The following is an 11,371-nucleotide window of genomic DNA, read 5'->3' as shown; positions in this document are numbered from 1 at the left end:
ACAGGGCACCCATGGCCAGCAGAAGCAACATCTCCAAGCCTATCGCCACACATCCTGTGCAAACATTTGGACTAGTGCTACATCTGGACAGTGTCAAGCCATAATATAATTAAAAGTCATTATAAATGTATATTTGCCAGCCTTCACCTGGAATACTGTTTACTTTCTTCCAGCCAGATCCTCGGGCAGGTAAGAATGGCACTACCCACCATCAGCTAAGTGTCTGGCCTTTGGGACCCCCCCGAGCTAAAACCAACCTTCACTAAAATCCAAAGGTTCTCCGAGAGAGCAAAGACATCCTATAGCGCAGAAGCACAGCATGTCAAAGACGTTGTTTTGCATAGAGATTAGGAACCTTGGTCTTTTCTCACTGTTTTTTAATATATACGTCTATGCATAAGACCGATGTCACTCTACAGATTTCAGCACAGTGCTTTCAATTTATAACAGTCCAGAGAGAGAATTAGATTTAGCTAATCTGAAGATTAATTAGCATCTGTGCTTATTACACACAAGACCAACTGGGTTTATTCTTTATCTGTGCCTGCAGAGTGATCCTGCGATTAGTTAAGAGCAAGCTTTAAAGCTCTCCTCTCTGAAGCTGACAGCTGAGGGGCTGTTATTTAAGTTCCCATTTAAGCCTGGATAGTCCAGGTCAAGCTGCTGAGTCTGTGCTTTGTCACTCCCTAAAAGAAACGCTCTTAAGTAGCAGCTGGAGTCTCTTCCAGCAGAGCCCTTGGCTGCAAGGCCAGAATCCTCCTAGCGATCTCCGCAGCAGGCTGGCCGGGGCTTTTACAAAACCAAGACACAGCGTCAAGCAGCTTGTGTGTCACACGTGTGGCAGTTTAAGCTGCTGTGCCCAACCAGAGCATTTGCACAGCAGTGTGTCCCCTCCAGCACGCTCCGAGCGGCGCAGGGTCGGAGGTCAGGAATCTCCCACCCCGCGCTCAGACAACTTCATTTACAAACGCCCTGATTTAAGTTGACAAGTTTCCAATAGGTGGGTAGAAGAGACACAAAAATACAATTCTCAGCAGAAGGTAAAGTAACAGTTCCTGAGCTGCAGGAGGGCCCCAGGGATGGGGCAGGGACAGAGGAGGGGGACCTCCCACAGGGCAGCTGCGGTCCGTGTCCTGAGGAACACCACCCTGATGCCACCACGGCCTGGAAAACCCTGCGGTGGGTGTACAGGACCCGCCGGTGATCCTCACTGCTACAAGCCCAGTAAAGCAGCAGCAGAAACAGCCTCTCTGGGGGCGCAGGGAGAGCAGGGTTTCTCTATGAGTTCTGCAAATGTCAAACTACAGACGAGTTTCCTCACCACATCCAGCCCCTTTTGCTAGGTCACGGCATGAGTGCCAAAAAGACTATTCTTTATATCTACGGAGTTCTCTTAAACTCATTTCTCCCTTTACAGCAGAAGGCTACAGGCCTATCCCCACCCACCAAGTGGCTTCTCTTTGTTTTGTTTCTATTATTTCTAGCACACCATGCATTTTGCTATTGCCTCCTCCTTCATTCAGTCTGGATTTTCAGTAATGGCCCCACAGTCCTTGGAGTGGTTCCACCAAGCTGACGGGCATCTCCTGTTTTACCAGCAAATCCCGTACGACGGGCAAAGGCAGCGCAAGAGGAGACAAAATGCTTCCTGGCTTGGCTTTCCTGCGAGTCTGAAAGGGGATATGTCTGCTTACGCTGCTCCTTCCACTGTGAAGGGCTTCAGACGCATTTCTAAGTACTCCCAAGACCCACGCCAACGAAGGAGTGAACTCCAGCGCGGTGCAGAAGCCGTGCTATTTCTGGTCTGTATGAACAAGGAAACCAGTACGTGAAGCTGCCGTGCTCGGTGCAGAGCGGCTGGCAGGGCACTACTCCCGGCACACCAGCCTCGCTGTCAGTGAGGGAAGACGGGCACCGGTGAATTCTGCACCCATCATACGGGACCGAGGCCGTATTTTCCCCCATGCCCCTGATACCTCCCCCCAAGGCACCAAATTTGAGTGAATTGGGGCACCAGAGCGCCCAACCCTGCAGCTGCCTCCACACTGTCACCCCTGGTGAAACCACCAGACCCATCCAGCCCAGCTTATCTTGCAAGATCTAACAGCAAGAGCAAACACGAGCAGCTTTCCAACTCCAAGCTCAAGTTTCTTGCCAATAAGAACTGTTAAAAAAACAACTTATTTTGCTGTTTCTTTTATGGCAATTATTCACAGGGCTTTTCCTAAGCATCATATAACTTCCATCCCCCTGCGATTTACATTTCAAATTTAAGATGGTATTACAGCTTGGTACTCATTTTACATCTCCATCAGGTAGGGAGAGGAGCGAAGACTTTATTAGCACAGTTACCAGAAGTGCTGGCCAAGAAGGCATCCCGTTCTCCTAAGTTTTCAGACTCGCTCTCTCCGCTGGCTGCTGTTTTGCAGTGACAGCTCCCACAGAAGGAGCTCCCCAGACACGAGGCTTCCCCTGAGCGCTCACTACGTTGCTGCCCTCAAGCTTTTTGGGACAATGGCTAATTTTCATCAACTGCTTCAGGATTTGATTTGATTCCAGCACAGTGGCTTATAACACCAGAAGGCTCTCCAGTTTGGGAGGGTTAAAGATGATTTTATGCTCGGTGGAGAACGTTCAGCTTGTAGGACAGACGTATTACAGTGATGGGGCCCCTCTCTGCAGCCGAGACAAGTTCAAAAAGCTGTTTGAGCTCAGATGCCTCTCATGGTGATTTACATTGGCCCTGTACGTTTTCCTTCACACAATTTCAACACAGCTAGCCTCAGTGTACAATAAAGGGTTTAACAACCTTAGCACAGCCTGTTAAGGGGTTTAACAACCAACCACACAAACACCCAAGGAAATAATTCCAGCTTGTTTCTTGGTGCAGCATTGGTGCTTTCTGGGTTTATTCTCTTCTACAGCAAGGGTGGTGGTTTTGTTTTTTCCCCACACCTAATCTTCATAAATCTATAGTGCAGACTCACACCTTGATCTGAAATAGGGTGAAGTCACACTGCTGGTGCTGGATTAAGAGGTTTGGTATTTAATAGATTCAAATCTGTGTCCTACTTCTAATGGGCTCAATGAAGAAACTGATTCTCAGTCCCTTTACATCCATTCTTGGTCTTCATATAGCTCATTTTGCTCACACCTACTTTCAGCCTCACACATATTGCAAAGTAAAGTGCTACATCTCATTTTTCTATGGCAGAACTTTTCTTCCAGTGCAGTTTTGTGAAAGCTAGTAGACCTTCTAGAAGTTTAGCATATTTCAGATCTTGGGAAACAGTCCATTCATATCAGGTCAGCTGCATTAATTCCTGCACAGGAGATCAAATTGAAACGAGCAGTGTTTTGTCAGAGTGGGAAACGGGAGGCCGGTCTTGAGTATGGCAAGAAACCACAGTACTCTGTCTGCTGCGAGCTGAGCTGCACAGCATGTCAGTCGAACTGGATCTCCCGCAACTGCTTTTAAAGCTGTTCCATTTTTCAGCTAGTGCCTCTAGAAAAATGATGCTTTAAAGTATGGAGAATAACATCAGTTATGTATTTATTTGGAAGGACAAGCTTGTAGTCTAAATAAACCCTCATTGCCAAGATGACTTTTATTAATATGTTTAATGGAAACCTTCCTTTTTTGGCTTTTTTTTAGCTTAAAATTCTTTGTCCAATTCAGTATTTTGCTGCAATAGTGAAAAACGTTTACTGTATCACTGGACTCTGAAAGTCAGATGCACGTTAATAGAAAAGGCCATAGCAGAGGGGAGACATTACCCAATATGGAAGGAAAATGTAACATGTTAGGAGCAGTTTTCAATCTCAGTGCAAGTAATGGCTAGAAGAATCTTGCCTTAAAAACACTGACACCATTTTTTTACCAGCTTTAAATCCTCTGCTGCAAGTTACCCTTCACAATTTGTAACTGTACGTAATTTTCAGTCACCATATTTTATAAGCATTTGTTCAGCAACCACAATGGCCGCTCCAGACAGCGCTGGGAGAATATAAATCTAAAAGGGTGTTAGGGAATCTCAATCGTTTCCCTATGGAAATGTATATTTATGCCCAGAGACATGCATGGTGTGCTCAAAGTTCAGAGTGATTACAGCCCTGGGAGCACTATCACCATGTTCACAGCTTTGCATTAGACTGAGCCACCACCTACTGTCACTTGAGGTCTTTCCACTTGCGTTGGTCTGGAAGCCTAGGTGGAAATACTCACTAACTCGTGGTAAAACAGTTTCTGATCTCGAGTACCTTATTGACTCACAGTCATCCAGGGACATATCATGCCCAATCTTTCAGGCTGCCAAGAATCCAAAGTTGAAATCACCGGCTCCTACAGCTAATGGAAAATTTACTTATCTTGGTGGTTCAGCACAGCTTTTGCTGTGGAGGGAGGGAGATGGTGAAGAGGAGATAACCCACCCCTCCTCCTCCCTGTTAGATGGATACTTGTGCTCAGCAGGGCTGGCAGGAGTACGCAAAGGGTCCCACCAGGGTCTTTCACAGGGCTGTACTAAAACACGCCACGATGCAACTGAGCATCACAGCACTTCTCCGGTAGTTTGAAAAAGCACTGCAGCAGACTTGAAGAAGCCCACAGGAGCAGTATTGTGAACAAGGAACAGATAACCCTGGCTGGTGCAGTCATTTTCCCCCCTCTAGTTGAGGCTGAATCTTTCCCCCCCCCCACTCTAGTTGAGACTGAATCTGTCCCCTGAAAGCTCCCCAAACTCAGAGCAGAGCCGGGACACCCCTGCCAGCCCGTCCCGCTGCTGCGGAGCACAGCACTTACGTAGTGCCCTCCCGCGGGCGTGCTCTCCAGGGCCCCGTTGGTGGACTCGGGGGGTTTGCCGGCAGCGATGCTCTTGTCCTGCGCCTTCCCCTCCTCCTTCCCGCTGCCGCCCTGCCCCGGCAGCGCCACCTCCCCAACGCCCAGCGCTTCGGCTTTGTACTTCTTCACAAAGTCTTCCATCAGCTTCAGCTCGCCCTCCGCGAGGCCGCAGCACTGGGATGGGTCCTGGTCGTACAGTGGGAGTTGTCTCATCAGCTGCCGCCGGCGATAGTATGCCCCATCCGTCCCCGCCACCGGCTGCATCTCCTTGGGGATCAGCTCCATGTACTGCATGGCCTGGGATGGAGAGAGGACCGACAGTTACTCCGAGCTGCCTTCGGCAGGGAAGCACGAGCTTTCTTTGTGCAGGTGCTTCGCAAACAAATACTCTGCTTGCGTTATGGAGCAGCGGCAGAAAAGGCACCTTCTCCTCCCTTCCCCTTTGAGTCGTTCTAACCTATGCTTCAGAAATAAAAGGCTGAACTTACTCAGATGCAAGTAGCAGCCAGGCTATTGTTAATCACTTCATTCTCAGAAGACAGGTTGGGTAGTTTTGAGGATTTTTGTTTTCCTTTAAAAAATATACCAGACTCCCCAGGAAGCAAAGCAGCAAAGACTTGCTTCACTAGTTTGCACCCAGATCCCAACACACCCTCCCTCGCCAGCACTAGCATGCCACTATGCCAGGTAATTTCACAACAAGGCTGCTGAAAAGACCAGAAACCCATAAACATCAAAACCTGAGACCAGCCAGCTTCCCACTGCCTCGTGCCAGGACAGGGAGAGCTCCGGGGAGCCGCTCAGAGGCTGCAGCAAGAGCACCCCATAGCCCTCACAGGCTGCATGCAGCCTAATTTACAGAAAAAAACCCTTTTATAAATTAAAAAGTAATCTTAATACAAGAAAAAGTAGTCAGATAGCAGTTGAGTCTGTATGTAACACTGACAGCCACCCACTCTACCCGACTATTGATTTTGCAGTAAAGGGAAGGTGTTTTGTCACTGATGCCCTGCAACATGGAAAGTAAATGCCAAGAAACTATCCAAAGTAAAGTCTCCTACTCAGTGGCCACTATCTTAAAAGCAGATTAAATCATGATCTTGCAAGAGGTCTGACCCACGCTGAATTAGCATTTGCAGGACAGTGGGGTCTGTACAGTTAACTTCTTCTGGCCTGGTGCTAAGGGGAAGGGAGTTTCCCACTCAAGGCATTTTTCCTATTGTAGTGTGAAGAGCTAAGGGGCAGCCAGTTGGCTCTCTGCCATTCTGTTTTAAAGACCAGCATCCAGCTGTATTAGATTTGTTTCTTACTTGGTCAGCATTTGAAAACTGAATTTTAAAAAAATCAGAGAAGTGATTAACTGTTTACTGTACATAGTCTGGTTCAGTATGGCCTTTTAAATACAGAAAGGTTTGCACAACACTGAACAACTCATCATATCTGTAAAAACTTCAAAGTCATCTTGCACCTCAGCTACTTTCAGCCAGATAGCAGCATTGCAGGGCAAGATTCCTGCCTGAATATTTGCAACAGCAATAGCTAAGTGATTTAATGGAGGCAGGGCTTCTTCCCCGTTTCTTGTGCAGCAATGTTAACATGCACTCCATTATATTAGACATCAACACTCAGTATATTGTGCCTCTGCAACGGCAAGACTGATATCCAGAAGTTTACTGGGGGAGGGCTGTCGCCCCATGGGAGAAGGTGCTGCTCAGGAGTAGTGGTTAGAGAGCTGCAGGATGCTGCAGAAGTGATCTGGTGCACAGATGGCTTTCACAGAAGTAAGAAATCCTAATAGGAACTACAGAAGCAAAAGACAAGAACTCCCTGACAGCTCCTCCCAGGCCTCACACAGGCATTGCCCCACAAAATAAGGATACTGTCAGTGGTATCTGACAACTGCAGAGAGCAGCAACCAAAGCCTCGATGCTGTACGGCCATGAACATTAAGACAGCGTATGCTATGCAGTCTGTGCTGGCTTGGTTCAGCCACTGCAAAAGCACTAGCAGAGTAGTAACATGGTAGGATCTTAATGGAAGAAATTCTTAATCCACTACAAACATGCCAAGACTAATGAACACTTATACCAGAGCTACAATAGCACCGTGCCAGCACGTGTATCTGAAGCATCTTGTTCCACTCCAGCGCCAGACTCTCCATTGCCAATACAAAATGTCTGTGCTGAAAGTGAGAGAAAAGCAAAGTCTCAAGGCTTTAAGAGTACAGCTGGACTGCTCAGTGGCAGGTTTCAATATCTGCCCAGACGTGTGGTGGGATTTCACTCCCTGATTAAGGGAATGCTTAAAGTTATAATTGCAGATGTCATAAAATGTGTCCAGAGAATAGATCAGGGAAAAAAAGTTGTTGGCATCAGGCTGAATTAACATGAAGGATAAAGCGTTGTTTCTTCTGCTGCTACCATTAATTATTACAGTCAAATGCTTTACTATGTTGCCTTAGCACAGATAATTTTGAGAAAAAGCATTTTAGGTTTTCACTGTTAACTACTGGATTTTGGAGATATTTTGTAATCTGTCCTTTTCACTTTCCCCAAGGACCCTGAATATCTACTTCATAACTTCTCCAGGCACAGCTTAATGAAAACACGCTCTGAACTTCCTCCTACTATTGGACCATCCACTTCAGGACAACAATATTAAAAACAATCCCAAGTTTCCAGCCTGCCTTCAGAAGGAAATCATTGGAGCGAGCCAGTTATGCACTAAAAGCTTTTTGGCCCAAATCCCTTTTCAACTATCCTGAGAATGGCTCACACCTAGCATTTCTCCTAAGAGTTTGTCAAGTTGACCTTCGAGCCAAAATTCATCAAGGTTGTCTTCAAAGCCCCCGCACATTGTTTACTTGAACCAAGGTATCTTCCAGTCTGTTCAGGCACTATGAGGAGTTCAAAAGCTTTCATGAAGCACATGCTTCTGAGCTGCCCCCTCACCAGCACTGCAGGGATGGAGTTCACAGGCATGGGTGGGGGAGCTGCTGGGCTCCCCAGTGCCCCCGCTGCACGGGGCTGCATTTGGGATCACCCCAAACACACACTCGCAAGGGGGTACGGTTGGGGTTCAGCCCCATAGAAGAAGAAAGCAGCCCAGGAGCCGCGGAGTTTGGGCACCCTTCACAGCAAGGAGCTGACCCTGCCCCAAGGTGCCGGCAGCACCGTGCTGCAGCCAGCTTGCGGAGCAGTGAAACCCAGGTTTCTGATAAATCCCGGGCTGGGCAGCACGCTTAATGAATCAGGCTGGGCGGGAAGAGTGCCAGCATTGTTCTCCCCATCCCTCGCAAGCTCCCAGACTCCCCCTGGGACCTGCGGAAGGCAAACAGTGGTTAAACAAACATTCCTGCGGGGCCAGCTCCTACCAAAGAAAAGGAGGAAGAGGCAGCTGTGAGCAGCAGCTCTATGTTTAAACAGCCAGGCAGTCGGATACATGGGGGTCTCGGTCCCTCATTAAAGCTCAGTGGTCTGCTCCAATTAGCACCACAGGCCCCAGCTGCATTCCCAGTACAGACTGCATGCCACCCCCAGTCAGCCTTTCCAAGGGGGTGATGGCAACTGAGTTTTAAGAAGAAATAATCAGTCTGCCTCTCGGTGTGCAGCTGCAATTTCACATTTGTTTCCCCAATTCTTTAAAAAATCTGGTTGCAATTTTCAGCAGCTTTAAAGTATTTGTTTAATTTGAAGAGCAAAAGCTGTCCACTAATGACAGTGTAACATGTAATGTTTTTAGTACAACACCACAGTTAAAAGCCAGTTAAATGCTTTCCCTCAAGAAGTGCTCTGCTGGCTAACGCTTCCACACACCGAAAACCACTTCCATTCGTTCCCACATGGCAGTGTTGCTCGCCCGGACAGAAACCAGGCGCAGGAGGGAAGGAGGGGCTGGGGGATTGTTTTCAGATCCAGCCCTCAGCATGGGACCACACTCACCTCCCCTTTTTACCCCAAGTTCTCTTTACAAAACCTAAACAAATATTTTTATTTGGACCAGACTGTTTAGCTGTAAGCAAAAAAAATCCCAGCTCCAGTGCTGAATCTGGGAGGGTTCCTCTGGCAGCAGCGATGGGCAGAGTTCATGCCCACGCTGGCAGGAGCTGCGGACAGGGTGCTCCCAGCCGCAGAGCTCACCTTAGCTCTCCTCCAGGCTAGCACACCTTGGCACGATGAGCTTTCCCACTCCTGTTCCCTGGGGGAGCAAGCTCCACAAGTCTGCTGGGGACAGGGACGGGCTGCTGCTGCGTTTCGGCAGAGGTGGTGGGAGGGTGCCCGGGCACAGGGGCTCTGAGCCCACTGCTCTGCTCCGTTGCCCTGGGCTGCTGCTGGAGGATGTTTTCTACTGAAGCAATGCCCCTCTGCAAGTGGGAGATGGGAACCCCGAGGCACAGCAGCCTGACTGCCCACCCAGCATCGACTGCCCACCACAAGGAGAATTTAAACCCCCTTTCCCCCTTCCTCCACTTATTCAGCAAATCTGAGCCAAAGTTAAAGACAACAGCATTACAAAGCAGTTAAGCCACGAAGTAAGCACTGTTAACACACTTGGCATTCCTACAGATGCTTGTCTGGGGCAGAGGTGATGCAGCATTCAACAGAAAACAAGGCTGAGTTCCGGGGAGGTTTAGGGCCATTCTGTGATTTAGAGGCACAAGTGAGCACTAGTTGCACTCCTGGTTAATAAACCTGAGATGCCAGGCCTATTTTAAGTCCCAGATTTTAATGACTACCTCAGCAAGCAAAGAAAATAATTACTATATTAAAGACGACAGTTATTCTGCCATTATCATTAAAGCCCATTTCCGTAACAGAGTAATTTACAAACACAGCACTGGATTTAGATGCAGCATTACTTCTTTCTACATTGATTTAATTTCTATGCTTTTGAGACAGACTGAAGCATAGTTTCCTGAAGTGTTTGCTGAAAAGACCTCCAGGTTAGTGGAAGTGTCCCAGCTAGCTACCTCCACCTGTGCTGGCTGGTTTTGGGACAGACTCACACCCAGGTTTGTAAGAGATCAGACTCAACAAGCAAGGCAGGACCTCCCTCTCCAACAGGGATGTCAGAGGCCAGGGTGACTCCTCCTGCCCAAATAAACCACCCAAATAGCTTGTCTCCACTGCTTCTCCCAGAAGCCCAGTCCAGACCCACATTGTTTTAGAAGCATGGAGACAGGTCTCTGGAGTTAACTCTTGTCCTTGTGCGTGTCCCACAGCTTGCACAGCTTTCTGCCTCCTTGGTGCCCTCCCGGGGGTGCTTAGGGAGAGGATCAAATCCCAGCCCAGACACCCCAAGAAGGCCTGGAATATTTGCTCCCACATCCAGCCTGGGGTTTTGGAGCATGCAAACGCCTGCGTGGGCTACACAGGCATTGTACAACTGGCAGGACAGCAGAGATGGGATCTCTCCTCAGCAATGTTTTTATTGGACATGAGCTTTACCAAAGTAGTGAGCTTTCTAGTTGTAAAACCCATTAAGACTTCTTCTGGAAATGTAAACAAACCTATAAAAACCCAAAGGCAATCCACTCCCCTCTCCTACCTACTCTGGTTATTTCCATAGTTTTCCAAAATACAAAGTAGTTATGTACATTTTTGCTCTGCGAGGCAAACCATATGTTTTACTATTTCTTCCTCAATACCTTTATTCCAAGCCGAGTTATGTTCTCCATTAAGCGACACAACTACCAGCCAAATGCGCTGCGGATTGTCTTACCAGCTTCTGGGTGAGCCCCGGGGGAGCCCACTCGTACGTGATGGTGTCGAAGGTGGGGTCTTTCCGAGAGACGATGGGGTTGGTGATGATCATGCGGTTCCTTTTGTAAATGCGAACGCCGTCACCTCCTTTCACCCGGGCAGTGAGCGTGGCATACTTCGAGTCCGACAGCAGGCGCCCAATTTTCCGATCGTCCTCCACATCCGAGCTCGGGCTGTGGTCCTCCTGGCTGCATTTGCATGACTTGCAGATTTTCCTGTGGGTGACAGCGAGATAATCCTTTCGATGCGAGCTGGGCCACGGGAGGCACGCGATCATGCAATGGCTCAGCCACCGAGCGTCAGCCTCTTCCAAAGGTTAAATGCAGACTGGGGTTACGGCATAAAACAAAAGGCTCCTGCGGCCTGAGCCGCGCGTGGGAATTCAGCACGATTCATCCCAGAGGGGTCGGCAGCAACACAGAGCAGAAAGCTACAAACCCCCAAGTGCTGTCCCCAAGCGAAAGCAGCCACAGCAGCACTGCTAGACTGCTGCCTCCCACCCGCCGCGGGGAGCTGCCACGTTCCTTGAACTTTGAAAACCCCTTCAAGCATCGCTAGGTCTCCCACCCTCACCAGTCTCCAACAGCTCAGCACTAGACTCGCCTCTTACGAAGCTTTACATGCCGTTAAAAGTGACTGCTAAAAGAGGAATTGATACTTAAGTATCTACCATTATAATACCTATAAGTCATAAACCTATAAGGTTTATAGACTGGCCAGCTTTTCCATCAAATGCTAATAGCAAAAGGACAGAGTAACTCTGATGCAA

General features: G+C 48.4%; 1 protein-coding gene across 1 annotated transcript in view; it reads right to left on the bottom strand.

Annotated features, from left to right (window-relative positions):
• Positions 1-11,371, bottom strand: part of LMCD1 (LIM and cysteine-rich domains 1) — a 16,831-nt gene that overhangs the window by 3,419 nt on the left and 2,041 nt on the right. Inside the window, exons 3-4 of the mRNA XM_009320108.1 lie at positions 10,562-10,817; positions 4,802-5,137 (exon numbers count right to left, since the gene is read on the bottom strand). Of these exons, the coding sequence (XP_009318383.1) occupies positions 4,802-5,137; positions 10,562-10,817 (592 nt within the window). The remainder of the gene's footprint in view (positions 1-4,801; positions 5,138-10,561; positions 10,818-11,371) is intronic.

The sequence above is a fragment of the Pygoscelis adeliae genome, unplaced genomic scaffold, assembly GCF_000699105.1.
Source record: "Pygoscelis adeliae isolate BGI_AS28 unplaced genomic scaffold, ASM69910v1 Scaffold302, whole genome shotgun sequence".
Taxonomy (NCBI): Eukaryota; Metazoa; Chordata; class Aves; order Sphenisciformes; family Spheniscidae; genus Pygoscelis; species Pygoscelis adeliae.
This window is presented reverse-complemented; position numbering and strand designations above follow the sequence as displayed.